Source organism: Micromys minutus (genome assembly GCF_963924665.1).
Source record: "Micromys minutus genome assembly, chromosome: 10".
Classification (NCBI taxonomy): Eukaryota; Metazoa; Chordata; class Mammalia; order Rodentia; family Muridae; genus Micromys; species Micromys minutus.
The window spans coordinates 65,599,417-65,617,039 of record NC_137979.1 but is presented as its reverse complement, the minus strand read 5'-3'; the positions used below and the strand labels follow the sequence as shown (position 1 = coordinate 65,617,039).

General features: G+C 50.2%; 2 protein-coding genes and 1 pseudogene across 5 annotated transcripts; 2 read left to right on the top strand and 1 right to left on the bottom strand.

Moving 5' to 3' along the window:
- Positions 1-2,819: 2,819 nt before the first annotated feature.
- Positions 2,820-3,315, bottom strand: LOC308425396 (small ribosomal subunit protein eS10-like; annotated as a pseudogene). Its single transcript has one exon. The product of its transcript is annotated as a small ribosomal subunit protein eS10-like (transcript).
- Positions 3,316-7,043: 3,728 nt separating this feature from the next.
- On the top strand, positions 7,044-8,208 carry PPP1R27 (protein phosphatase 1 regulatory subunit 27). Its single transcript, XM_080924421.1, has 3 exons — positions 7,044-7,325; positions 7,428-7,578; positions 7,858-8,208. The coding sequence occupies exons 1-3, from the start codon at positions 7,136-7,138 to the stop codon at positions 7,979-7,981; spliced, it is 465 nt and encodes a 154-aa protein (XP_080780547.1). The 5' UTR covers positions 7,044-7,135; the 3' UTR covers positions 7,982-8,208.
- Positions 8,209-8,469: 261 nt separating this feature from the next.
- On the top strand, positions 8,470-15,272 carry MCRIP1 (MAPK regulated corepressor interacting protein 1). 3 transcript variants are annotated; one of them, XM_080922371.1, is made up of 5 exons: positions 8,470-8,513; positions 12,343-12,395; positions 12,471-12,589; positions 13,345-13,446; positions 13,595-15,270. In XM_080922371.1, exons 2-5 carry the CDS (start codon positions 12,388-12,390, stop codon positions 13,657-13,659), a joined length of 294 nt encoding a protein of 97 aa, XP_080778497.1. In that variant the 5' UTR covers positions 8,470-8,513; positions 12,343-12,387; the 3' UTR covers positions 13,660-15,270. The 3 variants fall into 3 exon arrangements, with proteins under 3 accessions (XP_080778497.1, XP_080778498.1, XP_080778499.1); XM_080922372.1 differs by lacking the exon at positions 8,470-8,513 and adding an exon at positions 9,436-9,510 and having other exon boundaries at positions 13,595-15,272; XM_080922373.1 differs by lacking the exon at positions 8,470-8,513 and adding an exon at positions 11,641-11,824 and having other exon boundaries at positions 13,595-15,271.
- The last annotated feature ends 2,351 nt before the right edge of the window (positions 15,273-17,623 follow it).

Sequence of the window (17,623 nt, the reverse complement as noted above, 5' to 3'; positions counted from 1 at the left end):
TAGACTCAAATGTTTCAGAAGGGAAAGCAAGAGCTAGCAAGATTGCTCAGTGGGTAAAGGCACCTACTGCTGAGCCTATTTCAATGTGTATGTGGTAAATGTATGTGCATGCAGTACTCAGAGATTAGAAGATGGTGTTGGATCCCTTAGCTCTTGTGAGCAATCACATGGGTACTGAGAAATAAATTCAGGTCCTCTGCCACAGCAGCGAGTGCTCTTAACTGTTGAGCTCCCCAGCCTTTGACACACGCCTTGAATACCAACACTGCAAAGGTCAAAGCATGAAAATTTGGGATTGGAAGCCCTGATTTAGAAAAATAGGCTGGGGCTGAAGAGATGGCTCAGTGGTTAAGAGCACTGACTGCTCTTCCAGAGGTCCTGAATTCAATTCCCAGCAACCACATGGTGGCTCACAGCCATCTGTAATGAAATCTGGTGCCCTCCTCTAGTGTGTCTGAAGACAGTGACTATGTGCTCATATACATAAAATAAATGAATCTTTAAAAAAAAGAAAAAGACTGGAGATGGTGGTGTACACCCTTAATCCCAACACTTGGGAAGCAAAGGTAGATAGATTTCTGCCTGTGGTTCTAGGCCAGGCTGGTCTACACAGTGAGTTCCAAACATTGTAGTACCCTGTCTCAGAAAAAGAAACTAAGGCTAAGCATGATAGTATATACCTGTAGTCCTAGCCCTTGAGAAGGACAAGCAGGAAGGTTAGTCATCTTCAGCTACATAGTGAGTTCAAAGCAGCCTAGGTTACATGAGACTTTATATTTCAGATGAGAGTTGTACCCAAACTGAACACAAGGCTTGGGCTGAGCCTAGAGCATTTTTTTCTCTTTTAACTAGAAGCCTAGAAGCTTCTGTTCTCCCTGCAATCTAATCTTCCAAACTGACTGGTTCAAACTGGCTTCTCTCAGCTTCTGACTGAATTGCTCTGTTTGGCTTCAAACTACCTGGCAATCTATTCTCTGGCCTGTTCTGTATTCACCCGCAACCTGTCTGTAAAACTATCCTGGTGAAACTGTCATCTCCACCTTTCCCTCTTCCTTCCTCCTTCCCTCCACCTGCCTCTGCTGTTCCTTCCTGTGCTGTTCTTGTGAGAGTCGAGTGTATTCAATCTCTGACTCTTATCAAATCTTTCTCTGATTCATCACTTTGCCTGCCCCTCAATTTGACATCACTTCCAAATATGGCTGCTTCCTTCTACAAACTTTACTTTCATTGTTTGGGATTAAAGGTGTGTACTGAGGCTGTGTCTGCATTCCAGCCAGATCACACAGATCTAGGTCTTTGGATGTGATTTCTTGCCAAGTCAGCTATGTTGCTGAATTAAAATTTCTTGACAAGTTTGACTTGGAGAACCTCATCTTTCTTACTACAGAGAAACTAAGACTAGAGTCAGTTAATGTTTTCCAGTTTCTACCATCTCACATGCAACAGGCAAAGTGACTACCCTAGGTCTGGGTTTCTCATACTTCCCCACTGGTGTGGGCATTGTTGGGAGTACAGCAGTATCAGAGAATCTTAGGGTCACAGGGCTCAGGGTGGTCACTGGGCCCTGACAGTAATGTCTCAGGCTGCCTTAGGTCAGACAGCCCACAGCCTTGCCATTGTTCTCAGGAGCCCCACCTGTGTTTACATTTGTGTATGCACACAAGCTTTCCAAAGCCACCCACAGAACATCACATCATCAAGGCTAGGTGCCCTTCCACTTGTAACCATTGCACTAGACACAGAAGGACTTGCCACGTATGGTTGTCTCCCAGGTCATAGGACATGGTCATCTCCCCCTCCCTGTGGCTAACTTGTTCTGCCATAAAAGCTCACACAAGTCCAGGGATGCTCCTATCTGCTTTGGCTGTGTAGCAGCATGAAGAGCAGAGGAGGAGGACCCTCTGTCACCAGGTATCTGTCACTCCAATGCTGTACATTCTGACTCAGCAGTTGGGTCAGTTGTTCACTCATGATGCCTCCACTGGCTATTGGTGACTCACTATAGGGGCTGGTTTCCAGCTACTTCAGCTCCAGGAGCTCCCGAGGGGACCTGCTGACACAATGGACCACAATCATCTTTAAGTGAGTACAGTCACTTTAAAGTTTGTTGTGGGGAAGATATAAATTCTGTCTCCAAAATGTGAGTCAAGGCTCTGGCCAACATGACAGTGCTTCTAGGGAGGAAAAAAAAAAAAAAAAAAAAAAAAAAAAAAACCAGCAGGGATGTGAGCAGATAAGTTTCCAGATAAAAAGGTATGTTGTACATTTGCCCTAGAGACAGCGACAGAACTACTGTCCAGCTGTGCAGGGATTTAGTCTCTGGATAAGAAAGCCTCAGACCAGGCAGCCACTGTCACGCGCTCCGGAGAGAAGAGTGACTCACAGATATCTTTCCCCTTTTGCAGAGGCAGCTGATGAGAGTATTCCAGAGCCAAGCTGTGCAGGGCAGCTACAGGGTGGTGTCTAAAACCTCTGTGGTTGGGATAGTGGATTAGTAAGGCAACCGAAGGATCTGTGGAGCAGTGGTGAAGACAAAAATTTCCAAACAGGTAGCCAAAAGCCATTGGCCTGAAACTTAAAAAAAGTACTGCCCTAAGGGTCTTCTGGCTCTGGCTTTGAAGTTTCATTTAAGACAGACCAATCCTGCAGGCCTGTGTTGGATTATCAAACACCTATCAATCCCCAGGCACTGGGTACCTATCATTGCTGCTAGCAATGTCCAAGATTTCTTTCTTCATTTTCTTTTTTTGTTTGTTTGGGTTTTTTTTTTTGTTTTTGTTTTTCTTTAAAGTTTATTCAATACAACATAATCTCCAACTTCACTGAGGTGGCTGACCACGTCTACGACCAAAGCCACCTCTAAACTGGAATTCAGTTGCTGAGCCAGCCCCAGCCTCAGCTCTCTTGTCAGCTCCAGGGGTCACAGCCCTCCTTCTGTAGGTGTCTCTGTCTGCCTCCCTCTTGTGAATCCTGCAGGCCACTCACCCTCTGGACCTTTAGGCCGAGGTCCGGCAGTCTCAGGATAGCTGTGGCACAGGGTGGCGGGCATGATCTCCGAAGGTAGGTGCAGGTAATCTCAGAGACACTGGATGCCCTCATTCTTAAGGTACCAGTAGAAATGTCTCCAGGCAAACTGCTTCTTCACGTAGCCTTGAGACTTGAGAGACTGCACCGCCTTCATGACATGAAGGCTGGGCACATTCTTGTTTGCCAGCTCCGGGTGTTCGGGCATGTGGGCATCTTATTTGGCACCATCACTCCTTCCTTAAGGAGGAGTTTGTAGATGGCAATCCGATTCTTCTTAGGCATCAACATCGAGGCGGCTGCAGGGTCCGAGGCAGAGGCTGGAAAGGAAGGGCCCTTCTTCATTTTCTTGATTTAGTTTAATTTAGGCTTGGATCACCCTTGCTGGCCTTGAACTCAGTATGTAACTCAGGCGGGCTTTGGACTCGTGGCAAACCATCTGCGTTAGCCTCCAGAGAGCTGGAATTGCTTTTTTTTTTTTTTTAATTTTGTGTTTTTAATTTTATTTTCTGTATGAGTGCTGTGCTGAATATATATCTGGCTGCCTGAAGAGGGCGTCAGATCTCCCTATTGGTGGGTGTGAGCCACCATGTGGTTGCTGAGAACTGAACTCAGGACCTCTGGAAGAGCAACCAGTGCTCTTAACCGCTGAGCCATCTCTCCAGCCTGAGAGCTGGAATTACCAGTTTGATGTAGTAGCTATCACAAACACCAAACTTGTATTGGACTCTGGCTGTCTCACTAGGCATGTGCTGCACCACAGAACTATACTCCTTGTTGTGGACTTTTATAAATTAGAACTGGGTATAGTAACACAATTCTGGAATCCCAGTGCTAACTGGTTGGTTGGTTGGTTAGTTGATTTGGTTTTGAAACAGTTTCTCTGTGTAGCTCTGTAGACCAGGCTGGTCTTGAACTCACAGAGATCTGCCTGCCTCTGCCTCCTGAGTGCTCTTACAAACCATCACTCTCCTGGCTTTCAGGCTGCTGGGCTGTGGTAGTACGCACCTATAGTCTCAGAACAGGTGGGTTTCTGTAAGTTCTAGGCCAGCCTGCTCTTCTTAGTGAGTTCCAGGATACCCAGGGTTACATAGAGAAACCCTGATTCAAAACAAAACGAAAGAACCCAAACAAACAAAAAATAGAAAGCCCAAGGACTACAAAATATTGGAGGGTAACCTTTGTATAATTTGTTTTGTCGAGTCTTAAATTTCTTGGCCTTTGTCTCCCAAGTGCTGGAATCACAGAAATCAACATTACCCCCAACTTTATGTAAATGTTTTTTACATAAAGTAGGAACTCTAAACCTCACAGACAAGTCACTTTATAAGCTTGTGCTGGTTGAGGGGATTGGGGATGGGGGGTTAATTCCGGTTTTGTTTTCATGTCAATCACCATAAGTGATTGTCAGCTTTTTGAACTTGCTGAAAGTTGAGCAGACCAGGTAGAGATCTCAGCTAGGAACTCATGACACAGCTCCGAGGAGCAGTGCCTAGAAGACTTTGGGGCCTAGACTCTGACTCAAACAGAAATCCCAAACTCAAGAACCTCTGTGCTCAGGGCTGGAAAAAAAGAGAGCTCAGCAGTTAAGAACAGTGACTGGTCTTCCTTGGGTTCTGAGTTCAATTCCCAGCAGACTCACAACCATCTGCATTGGGATCTGATTCTGTCTTTTGGTGTGTCTGAAGACAGCTACAGTGTACTTACATAAAATAGATAAATATTTTTAAAAAAAAAGAAGAAGAAGAACTCTGTGCTCTAAATAGCCAAGGGCCTTACATGCTGAATGTTCCCAGACTTTGTCTTATTGGATGCCACTGACTAATGGGAGGAGAGGGCTGCTTTTCTGGTCCTCCCTGCCATTCTGTCGGTAGCACCTTCATCTGAAGGCTTTCATTGGATCCTCTGAGCTGGGAGTAGACACATCTTTCCCAAAACACGAGAAAAGACAAACAACACATCTAAGGTGGGGTGAGTTCTGTCACCAGGCTACAGTGCAGAATATTTAGTCTCTTTGCTTGACATAAATAAGTTAGAAGACATGGTACCTGAATCCTCCCGGGCAACCAGGAGTTAGAACCATCGCCAACAGGTTCCCTCGGATCCTGTGGTACTCAAGCTCAGGGAACAGCCCCTGAGCAGAGGTTATATTGAGATGCCCCTGCCAGGCAGTGAGTTCCCTATTCGGTGTGTCTTGCAGCCAGTGGACCTCGGCTTTACACCTACAGGGTGTGTAACATGTTGGCTCGATGGTGGCTGGAAAGCAGCCAGGTGATGTAAGGCCCGTTGCTAAGCACATTGATGCCCCAGCTCCTCAGCCTGCCAAGTAGCTGCCCAGACACAGGCCTCTAATGATCACTTAGGAATCTCATCAGTACAGTGAGTGGGCTGTCTCCAGTCTCACAAATTTATGTCCTAGCGCTCAGTACTTTTTTTTTTTTTTTTTTTTGCAGTTGTTTTGAGATAGGGTTCTCTCTCTCTCTCTCTCTCTCTCTCTCTCTCTCTCTCTCTCTCTCTCTCTCTGTGTGTGTGTGTGTGTGTGTGTGTGTGTGTGTGTAAAACACCCTCGCCTGTACTGGAACACTGTTAGACCAGGCTGGCCTCAAACTCACAGAGATCTGCCTGCTTCTGCTTCCCAATTGCTGGGATTAAAGGTGTACATCACTGTGCCTGGCTGCTCTCAATATTTTTGAATGTGACTGTTTGGGAAATAAGATAAAGTCACACTAGTACAGTGTGCCATAAGTCTTTGTAAGAACATTTATGGGATGGCGTCTTTGTAAGAAAATATCTGAGCCAGATGTGTTAGCACACACTTGTGATTCCAGCATTTATTTGAGAAGCCCGAGGGAAAGTTCTGAGTTCAGGACTGGCCAAACTGGAAACTACTTGCATGTGGGAACTGGGGGACAGGATGCTCAGGAGTTTGCCTGAGTTACAAAGCCAGTGACTCTATCTAAGAGTGTGTGTGTGTTGGGGGGTAGGACTTAGACACAGGGATAGACAGCAGCCATTGGATATAAATGTCGAGACTGTGGGATACTTTTAGAAACCAAAGACCACCAAGGACCGAGGCTGGTAAGCTCCAGAGGCTGGTAAGCTTGGTGCAAAGGCTCCCTCAGGAGCCCTTCCTAGTCTGAGGTCGTCAGCTGCCCAATGTGCGTTGCTTTGTGACAGCAGCCATGGCAGAGCCAACCATTAGCTTTCAGGAATGCAGGGGAAGCTGTAGAGTTGGGAGCTATTCGTAGCTCCATAGCTAAGCTTCTGGGCTCTTCTTGCTCAGCTCTGTTCTTGCATTCCGTCTACCAGGTAGTCTCATACCCCCAAACCAAGCATCACCTGAGACCACGGCTGAAGCTGTTGCAAAAGCAAGGAGCTAATGTATGGGGTCCCTTTCTCCACCTATAATGGACACCATCCCCTGACTCTTAGAAACAGACTGAATGACACCTTCAACATGACACCATAAACTGTCCAGAACCCAGACCAGAGGCATGAGTGTGTGTGTGTGTGTGTGTGTGTGTGTGTGTGTGTGTGTGTGAGTCCCATAGGACTAGTAGTGTTGATCTAACTGTAGAGTTGAGATGCCAGTGTGATGTCCCAGAGTGACACGTTACAAAATGGACAGGGCTGTCTCCTAAACGAAAATGGATCAGTTGGTCTTCAGATGGGGAGGGAACTCAGCTTCCAGCAGGTACACAGGTGAGCCTTCAAACTTCTTGATGCCCTTGAACTCACATCCACAGCTTTCTTCATGGACTCTCCCCTGGTCCTTCTGTCCTCTATAAGGCACCTTTCTAAGTCCAGCTGCAGGCAAGGAGTAGTAGCCAGGAAGGATCTGACCCCTTTGGCCGGACACAGCGACAGGTGTGCAGAAAGATGAGACACTAAACATGATCCTGTGCTCAAGGAGGGGGGAGCAGCTCAGTTTCAGCCCCTCGCGTCTGCAAGCATGACTGTGCGGCTTTATATAGCCTCACAAGCCCTATATAAGCTGGAATCGAGGTTCCATCAAGCAGAAGAGCTTACCCAGATCTGGTCTGGTTGGCATATTTCTTACTCATACCCACCGAAGTAGGGTACCACAGAGAGAGCCCACCCCAATCCCAGAATGCCCAGCAGAACAGCCCGCTACGCTCGCTACAGCCCCCGACAGCGAAGGCGGAGGCTGTTGGCCGATCGGAGTGTGCGGTTCCCTAATGATGTGCTCTTCTTGGACCACATCCGACAAGGTGACCTGGAGCAGGTGGGGCGCTTTATCCGTGCTCGGAAAGTCTCCCTAGACACTATCCACCCCTCGGGTGAGTAGATAACTGAGAGACCAGTCTTCTGTCCTTACGGAGGCAGAGAAAATCCTGTTCATAGGATTATAGCTTTGACCTGTGTGTTCCCACCCTGCCCAGGCCTGGCTGCTCTGCATGAAGCTGTGCTCTCTGGAAACCTGGAGTGTGTGAAGTTGCTAGTCAAATATGGTGCTGACATCCACCAACGGGATGAGACAGGCTGGACGCCACTGCATATTGCTTGCAGCGATGGATACCCTGACATAGCCAGGTGAGGCGACAGAACGCGGTTTAGAGGCTTCGTCCTAATCCCTCCAGGTGGAGCCCCCAAAATATGGCTCTGAGGATGTAGGCAGCAACTCAGGGATCCTGGCAGTTTCTACCCGATTGCAACTTTAGAGCAAGCTGGAAAATCTGACCAGAGCTTCCAGGGGGTCAGGTTTCTTCCTCCACTCTGCCTGGAAAAAACAAACAGGTGACCCCAAAATTCAAGCCCTCTAGCCCCAGGGTGGGCTGAGTAGGCTTTAACCACCTGCCCTTCACACCTCAGGTACCTCATCTCTTTGGGGGCAGACAGAGATGCAGCCAATGATGATGGCGATCTGCCCTCCGACCTTATTGACCCGGACTTCAAGGACTTGGTGGAACTCTTCAAAGGAACCAGCATGGACTGACCCGCCCTGCCCTTTTGAGGGCTTGTGTCTCTTTGGAGAAGAGGCAAGCAAGCACCTTGCCCCAGGGACTAAAGTGCCCACTGAACGCGCAGTGAGGCAGCCACGCTGGTTAGGACTTGTGGGGCACCTATACCTATTTCTCTGGCCTGGCTTTTTCTCCAGGTTTTTTTTTTTTTTTTATAGCGATACTTTGTACTTTTTCAATAAACATGATTCCCATGCTGTGATGGTGACTGATTAGCGCAGTCCAGTGCAAAACCATCGTCAGGTACGCTGGGGCCAGCTGGCAGCACAGGGCCAGGGAAATGAGCGTCCAGGGCTCGTCCGCCGGCGTTGTCTTTCAGAGATGCCGGGCAACCCCTCCCTTCCCCCCACACCCACCCGTGTTTCCGGGACGACCTCGCGCGCCTCCGACCTCGCCGCGCTCCGTTCGCCGGCGATCACGTGGCCCGCGCCGTTTGCGCCTGCGCGCTGTGTCACTTCCGGCCGGCCCACTGGAAGCGGCGGCGGCGGCGGCGGCGAGGAGGGCGAGGTGAGGAAGGCGCGGCGCGGGAGGCGCGGCGGGGCGGGGCGCGGCGGGCTCGGTAGGACCTTGGCCGCTCCGCCCCGCCCCGCCCTGGTGTCGCTGGGTCGCCTGACCCGAGCGGGGAGCGACGAGGCAGTTGTCGTCGCGGGGTGCGGACGTGGCGGCAGCCTGGAGGAGGCTTTTTTGCCGGGCCGCCCCCGGGAAATCGACGCCCTCGGTCCTGGGGCAGCCCTTGACGGCGCTTCCTGCTTTCTGGGCTGCGCAGACCGGCCCCCCAAAACGCGCCGGCGTCCTTGTCGGTTACCTGCCCTGCCCGCACATCCCAGTTGTCCTGATGCAGTGGCTCTGCGCAAGTCCAGGGCCTGTCGGCGGTCAGTCCGCAAGCTGGACGGACTGGTGGCCGGAAGTATCGGACCCCTGTTGACAAAAGCAGTCCAGATCCTGGGGTGGTGGTCCCAGATAAGATGGTCTTTCCTCTAGACGCCATGTTTCCAACAGAGGGCATGCTCAAGCAGAGATCCCCACTGAGTTGAGATCAGCTAGTGGGTTTCTGGAGAGTGTCCAGGACATTTAGACAGCGATTTGACAGGAGAGCAACAATAGTCAGGTCTTCCAGAAGAAGGGCCTGGGTTTGGGTCCAGTTGAGAAATATCTAACAGTTTGCTATTCCAGGGAAAGGGTAGGATACACGTTCTAGGTCTGAAGACCTGTCCCCGTCATCCAAAAGCAGGCCCAACCTGTCACAGCACTGTGGCTCCTGCTTGACTGGTCAGTCATTAACTAAAAAAGCCTCACAATTTGTAAAGGATACAGGCAGGGAGTGGTAGCACATATTTGTCATCCCAGCACTTTGTGAGTCGGAGTCTGAAGGATCAGAAATTTTAAGTCCAGCCAGGTATACATACATGATACCTTTTTTTCTAGAAGGGGTGTGGAAAGGAAGGAAGGAAACAAAATTTGGACAGACGTTCCAGAAGGACCAGCCGTTGCACCATTGATTGTGGTGAGGGAACACTTTCATTGTCGCTTTGGTGGGCAGAAAAGTATGACCACCTAGCATCTGATGTGCTTGACATGTTGGATGTATTTAGCAGAGTCCTGGATCCCCAGGGATGTAGGATGCACACAGGAATTGAGGCAAGCTTAGAGATAATGAGCATTTTAGCACCCTCTCCAGCTTCTGCAGCCTTGAAGCCCCTGGGTTGTGTCAGGACTGGGAGTCATTGAGGTCACCTCTTAGGTGACAGCTGCTTCATCCTCTGAAATAGGACTATGAGATTCCTGGCCAACTGTGATAGGGCCATGAACAGTGTGTAAAGTTCCCGGCACAGGCTGCCCTGTGGTCCTCCCTGGCAAGGCTCTGATGTGACCTTTGTGATTCTGGGTCTCTACTTCGTTTTAAGTATTAGCTGATTACACCTTTTCTGCCTTATATACTCAGTGGTCTATAGTATCCCTTTCATCATTAGCTTTTTCTGGGATAGATTATTATGGCTTTGTCATATCCTTTATTGTGTTGGCTGAAGAGCTACAGGCCCTTCGTTCACGGTTTGGTCTTCATACAGCTGTGCTTCAATCTACATTGGCACAGGAGGACCTGGAAACTCTTTGTGACCACTTCACGTTCAATGAGGAACCCAGACCCCTTGTCTGGAGGACACAGGGGATGGAGGGCCTCTGACCGGGGTTGGGGGGAGGGCTGGACAGGTACTTCTGTTAGATTTTTAAAAGGCAGCTATAGAGAGACTGAAGGTGGAAAGAAAACCTTGGTCTGACCCTAGGCGAGACCTTATGTGTTCACAGGCAAGGTCCTGTCATTCTTGTGCGCAGATCGCCAAAATGCCTGCAGAGGAAGATGGGATGTGACTCTGTATAGGGGTAGAAATGACTGTAGTCTGCAAAGAAAGCTGGGAAGTATAGTCTTTCAACAGGAAACTGTCGAGTTTATTACTGCGACCTGAGGATAGTAGCTGGTGACACAGGAAACACATGAAACAAGAGCTCTGTGACAGTGCACAGCTCAACTGGTTCCCACTGGAGAGTGATGGAGAAGTGTTGAGAAACTGTACTGACAACTGTGTGTGTCCACTGTCTGCTGTGGAGCTAGTGGAAGCTGGGGCAGCAGGGTTGGGGAGGGCCACAGGTAGAGGTATATTAATGGAGGGAGTCCTTGGCCCCTGGATATGTCATTGAGGATCATCAGATCTAAGATGCCATCATTGTTAGCTGTGTCTTACAAGTTCACTCAACAAACAAAAAAACTGCACATACAATATACACACACAGTGGAGCCTTAGCCTAGCTACTCAGTATCTGATGCAGAGGATTGCAAGTCCAAGGCCTTCTTAGGCAGCCTGGGTAACAGGCGTTGTCTGAAAAGTGAAAGGGTGAGATTATACTTCAGGTAGTGCATTTGCCTAGCATGCATGAGACCCTAGATTTATAGAAAAAAAAAAAAAGACCTGCTAGGCTTTGATGTTAGGGATTATTAGGACAATCCATTTCAAAGATGAAAAGAAAGGGTATTGTGGAGTTATCCCAGGCATGATAGAGTATGCCTGTAGTCCCAGAACTTGGGGTACAAAATCAGGAGGATCAAGGGTTCTTGGCTGGCCTCAACTACACAGTGATTTTTGAGGCTGCCCTGGGCTTCCTGTTTTTAAATACAAACTGCAAAAGACCCAGAAGAACATTGTGGAGTCGATGGAACATATGGCTAGACACTTGTAAACAGAAAGAGGAAACAACACAAAACAGCAGGAAGTGTTAGGTGCAGAGGTAGCCTTTTCTGATCTCTGCTCCTGCTATCATCCTGGGCACTTCATGAAGTCTTTTGAAGTAGGGCTCACTCAAAATGGTGTCCCTCTTCTATGGGTAATCTTTGTTAGACCACCACGCCCTTTCCTTGGGCTGCTGAGCAATAGTCTGTGATCTCAGATGCCTGTCTGCAATTTGATAAGGTTTTTAACCATCCTTGGCACTTCTGGAGACTACCATTTTCTGTAGCTCATTGTACTTGCTTTGGCCCTGGACCCCAGTAACACCCAATCTTTTAGGGACCCAGTTCATGTGGTGTCATACTACATTCCTTGCCAGTAAACATGCTCAGGTTTCTCTCTGCCTCACCAAACATAAAGCCTGCTGCCAGCTGGGCTGGTGCCAGCAAAAGCACCCAGGCAGAGGGCATGGTATATATGTACAAACCAGGAGGCCATTGAAAGATGTGGCCACCTGAACTGTGTGGGTGGGAGAGGCATAGGGGGCAGGCACCACCTCAGAAGCATCAATGAATCTAGGACAGAAAAGTGTGTGTGCAGGTTGGTAAGGTAGCCACTTAGAGCAGTAGAAGACCCCTGGCCTATAAAGAGGTTGTACCCCAGGTCCAGTCTGCTTCCTTCCTCCTCCTTGTCTGCTTCTTGATTCTCCAGTGTTCCTGTGGGATCAGGAGACTGAGTCGTTTGTCAAATGTCACTGAGCTCCAGGATAGATGGTTTTCTCACCATAAAGTTCCCACGGGCAGTTAGGAGGCCGATTCTTAGGCTTTGTCCTAAGAATGTCCTAAGAAACAGTCCTCTAAGGCAGAGCTGGGGTCTGCAGGCTGAAGACAGGAGTGGGTTAGAGATGTGGCTAAGTTATGCAGCATCTGGCTTGCTCATGCCCTCGGCATTCTCTGAATGACAGTGACACTCCATAGCCTGTCAGGATTGCTTGGAACCCACTGGCCACTCAAGTCTTGGGCCCAGTCTGAGGATTCCCAGCAGACTCAGGATCACATAGTTTGTTTGTTTTTCTGCTGGAAGGCTGACAGCTCCAGTGTCTTGGGTTTGTTTTATAGGCCGCGGGATCCAGCAGCCAACCAGTAGGACTAGACATCCCAGCAATGACCAGGTGGGTCAGGTGTGTGTGGGAGCTGGGACTCCAGCTCTCCTCTTACTCTCTCCTCACACATGGGGCTTTCCCCAGCTCTCCTGTCTCCAGAGTTGTCTACAACGGCAAGAGGAATAGCAGCCCCCGCTCTCCCACCAACAGCAGCGAGATCTTCACACCAGCGCATGAAGAGAATGTGCGCTTCATTTATGAAGGTTGGTGCACTCAGTATCTGCTGTACTGCCTGCTGGGGTGAATGCCTCACCACCTTACACTTTTAGGTCCGAGACAGTAGACCCTTAGTGAGGAGGAGACCATATTTAAGTGGCTTTAACCTCTAGAACATGCAAGACTGGTGACAGAGGGACCTTGGATGACAACACAAGAAGAGAGTGTGGGGAGTGTGGGTGGAAGCTTGGAAAAGGCAGGATCTTAGAGACAGTCCTCAGGCCTGGAGGCTTCCTGGGAGAGGAGGTAGCTGTGAACACAGTGTTTCACTAAAGCTGTCAGACGGAGGCTGTGTGGTTAGAGTTGAAAAAATGTGCTGGGAAGTAAGGTGGGATAAATGGGGAATAGGTGGGGCCTCTGTGGTGTGGGGAGGCCATTGCACAGAAGGGCCTGGCCTCCGAGCAGGAGCAGGAGGAGCTGATACGTGAGGGAGGACTCTCCAAGACACCCTCAAGAAGCCAGGTGTGGTGGTGCACACCTTTGATCCTAACACTCAGGAGGCAGAGGCAGGTGGATCTCTGAGAGTTTGAGGTCCCAAATAGAGAAAGCTGTTAGACAGAGCAACCCTATGTACAAAACCAAAACCAAGCCAAAACAAAACAAGCCCACTTCTAATGGAGGGAGACTGGTAGGGTGGGGGTTGCATGTTGGTGGACAGGAAGGTCTGCTTGGCCTGGCATCAGGAACAGAATGCTCTGTTGGCTTGAGGACTGCTGAGCACTGAACCTGTTGTCTGCTGCAGCCTGGCAGGGTGTTGAGCGAGATCTGCGCAGCCAGCTGTCCAGTGGTGAGCGGTGCCTAGTGGAGGAATATGTGGAGAAAGTTCCCAACCCCAGCCTGAAGAGTGAGTAGGGTAGACCTGGGGAGCTGACAAGGCTCCTGCTTCCTGCTTACACTGTGTCCTTTCTAAGGCACCTGGGTTTGGGAGCCTCCAGTAGTGGGGAGTGCATGGGGGTCCTCTTCCCAGCACCCACCAGACTGTCCACTAACAGCCTTCAAGCCCATCGACCTGAGCGACCTGAAGCGCCGGAACACGCAGGATGCCAAGAAGTCCTAGAGTGCCTGGCGCCCTCCCCTGGCCTCCAGAAGATCAGGGTGCACTTGATGTTGGTTTCCTCTGTTCCTGTGACGCCGCTCCTGGGAGGGGGGAGGAGAGTGTGCTCCAGCAGGCTGTAATTCCCAGACCAAGCAGGATTGATGATCAAGGCCCTTCCTTTACTCTCCAGGGTCTCAAGGTGCCCCTGTCACTGGGGGAACAGGAGCCTGGCTGTATCAGTTCCTGTCCTTTTCCCCTGGCCAGCTGCATCTTGGGTAGCACCTGGCCCTACCTGTCTAGCCCTCTGCTGTTACCTGCCATGCCTCACCCCTCCTTCCTGGCTACCTAAGGTCAGGAAGGAAAAAAGGAGACCTCTGTTTCTTCGGCTGTTGGAACCTTGAAATGACCAGAAAGTAGGACATGTGCAGTCCCACCTGCATCCAGTGTGGCTCTCTCCATGGAGACTTGCTATTCTTTTGCCCTGGACATTTGGGGAGCTCCCCTCCCATCCCCACTGTGCATCCTGACCTTTCCTTGCCCCAGTTTCAGAGTCGAGTCAGCTCTGGGCCTAGGACAGTGCTGGCTCTCTGAGGGCCACCAGGCCTTGTGTCCTGGTACCTGCAGCCCTGTGCTCACAGCAGTGCCCTTGCACAGGGCATTAAGGCTGACCCTGGAGGAGTGGTGCTGCCAGGCCTGCCCTGGCTTTCTGGGGTATACTGGGAGGATCACCAAGACCCCCTTTTCCTGTGCCCTCTTGAATCCAAGTGTCTGTAGCTTTGGAGACTGAGGGTCTGTGAATAAAGGCGGGTGGCACTGGAAGTGGCTTCTTGGCAGTCTGTCAGGCCCCACCTGAAGCCCACAGAGCTGCCCTGCAGGTCTGTAAGCCTCAGCTCCCCCCGCCCCCCAGAGTAGTCTGGTGGGTAGTAAAGCCAAGTCTTACTTTTATCCAAGTTACACACCTCCAATGGAGTTCTGGAAGTAGTTAGTACTCTTCAGCCATGCTATGGACTCGGGAGCATTTGCTCCTTGGCTGCCCAGGGCTCCTGGACCCAAGAGAGACCTGCTCGCATTTGACCTTCAATCATGGAAACAGCCCTGGAATGCTCCTGCTCCTGAGAAGATGCCAAAATGGAATTTATTTCAGGAACATGCTTTCCCAGAAGAGTATTCCGGGGCTCAAGTGGCCCCCAGAGGCATCTCCTGGGTGTGGGTTGGGCAAGGCAAGTCTCCCCAGGGAGGTGCAGGAAAGACAGGGCACTGAGTAATAGCTGCTCTAGGTGCCAAGCCACCCCCCACATCGCGGTATTGTTAGTTTTTCTCCGGGGCCTGTTAGGTTGTTTGAAGACACTCGGTGTCCTAGGCCATGGGTTACCTAATCGACTTCCTATTGTCAGGACTGGAAGGGATGTGGACGGCTCAGGGGATACCAGGACATGGTGTGTGGGCACTCTGCCCAGAATATCAGTGTGTCCACTGAGGGACTAAGTAAAGTCCTCACCTGAGGACATTCTGCCTCCTAGTGGTGTTGATCTCATCTCAGTTGCACTAGAGCATTTCGGGGGCTTCCATCTTCTCCAGGGGTAATGAGCTTAGATTGCCTGAGTCTATGCCACACACACGACCTTCAGCAAAACTGTCAAGTCCCAACCTCTTAAGGTGATTATAATCAGTACTTGATTCCTGTGTGGTTTCCCAGGCAAGGCGCCTGCTGCCAATAGTCAGTCATGGATTCTCTTGACAAGGTTGGCCCCATAGAGCGACCCCAGTGCCAGACAGCACTTCACATACCTAAACGCCCCTGAAATGTAAGCCTGACCAGTTTTTAATGGTGTGCTTGTGCATTTGTTTGTTTTTTATTGAAACAGTTTTATTATGTAGCCCTTGCTATCCTGAAACTCACTATATTGCTATGTAGACCAGGCCTTAAAGCTGCAGAAATCCACCTGCCTTTGCTTACCTGGTGCTGGGACTAATGGGGTGTGGCACTACACCTGGCTAACTCTGTGTGTGTCAGAGAGTATCTGTGGAGCCAACAGAGAATGCTGGCTTCCTGGAGTTGGAGTTACAGTCAATTGTGAGCTGACCAGTGTGGATGCCAGGAGCTAAATTCCAGACCTCTCCAAGGTAGCAAGTGCTCTTGACTGCAAAGCTGTCTCTAGCCTCAGCAGTGACTTTGATTTTGTTTCCTTGAGATGGGATCTCAAGGTGGCCTCACCCTTGTGTGACTGAGGGTGACCTTGAATTTCTGACCCTTCTTCCCTTCATCTTGGTAAGCTTAGGTGTTGGAGGCCCGCGGCAGCACATCCGGTTTGCAGTGTGAGGGTCCCACTGGGCAGGTGCAGTGCCACCGCTGACCACTGAGCTGTATTCCCAGCCCTCAGAGTGCTTTTTCCTGTCATTTTGGTTACATCACAATAGGACAATTGTGTTTGTGTTCATAGTCAGAAGTAAACCATATGGTAAATTGTTTTTTAATTTATATCCTCCTGCCCCTTGGAATTACTAATTTCTCCTTCCTTTTATTTTATTTTGTACGTGTATGAGTGTGTGCGGTCGTGCATTCATGATCGTGAGTAGTGGCTTGAGAACCCCCTGGAGTACCATCTCCAGGAAGCCCCCTGCCCCCTTTGAGACAGGTCTTTCATTGGTCTAAAGCACTTACCAATTGGGACAGACTGGCTAGGAAGCCCCATGGATCCTCCTGTTCGTAGCACTGAGGCTGCACGTGCACACCATGCCCATCGTGCACACCAGCTTTCCCAGCGTGCACACCAGCAGCATGCCCAGCGTGCATACCATGCCCAGCATGCATCCTGTCTTCCCTGTGGTCCTGGGGATTAAGCAGCTTCACACATGGTAGACAGGCGCTCTACCACTGCTCTCTGTCCTCTGCCCTTCAGGGTTTGATACTGGTGTCCTAACAGTCACTATGCAGAACAAGCTGGCCTCAAAGTCACAGAGAACCAACTGCCTCTGCCTCCTAAGTGCTGGGAGTAAAGGTGACTACAGCAGGCACCTTTAGGGTGTCTGTTTTGGTTTTTGAGATAAAGTCTTAGGTAGCCCAGGCTAGTCTTTGACTTGTTATATAGTTCCAGGCCTGGAGTTCCTCCTCTTGCCTTCACCTCCCAAGTGTGATCATATGTGGTTGTGTTTGCCTCATTGCTGTATACTAATCCTAGAGCCTGAACGCCACCCACCTGTTCCTTTTCACCTTCTTCAGGAGACTTTCTAGCTCCAGGTCCCTCCTTTAGTCCACAGCTCTGCTCTCCTGAGTCTGACCCTTGATGGTCAGTGGCTGTTGTTTTGTTCCCTCAGTGTCCACCATCACTTTGGTAGTAGGAATGTCCACACACCAGATTCTAGGGGACCACATGCAAGTCATCTTCCTTGTAATGCACACAGCTCCGTCACTGTCACTCACACCTCTGAAACAGTGAGTATTTCTATACCTGCTCCACCTGTCATCCACGGGGACACACCTTCATACTCCTTTGTCCCTCCCTACGGTACCTATGCACACTCACACACTTTGCTGGCTAGCACCCAACATTCTTTTGGGGGAAGGAGGCTGATATGCAGTACTGGATGGAGGCCTGGAGAAGAAATAGGGTCTCCTGAAGTAAAAATGATGCTGCATGGGTATGGGCTGAGGTGGAGACTCCCTCCCCGAACTGTGGAGCTGTCCAGTCATAGTTCTTATTCATTGACTAGGTGAACCTACCTGGCTCCTACCTCTTGCCCTGCCTGAACCAGCCTGTACCAGTTCCCTTGGGGACAGAGATGGGGACAGGGTGAAGGAGGACAAGGGCAGAGGGACTCAGGATGGGGAGGGCTGTCAGGAGGCCCCAAGTGAGCTGCAACCCCCAAGGCAGTCACCAACCCTGAGCTCAGCTGGCGTGAAGGAGAATGTATGTACTCAGGTGCTGGCTTGGAGTGGCTTTGTGCCCACAGCAGGCACCTAGGTGTCCACAGCTCAGTAGAATCA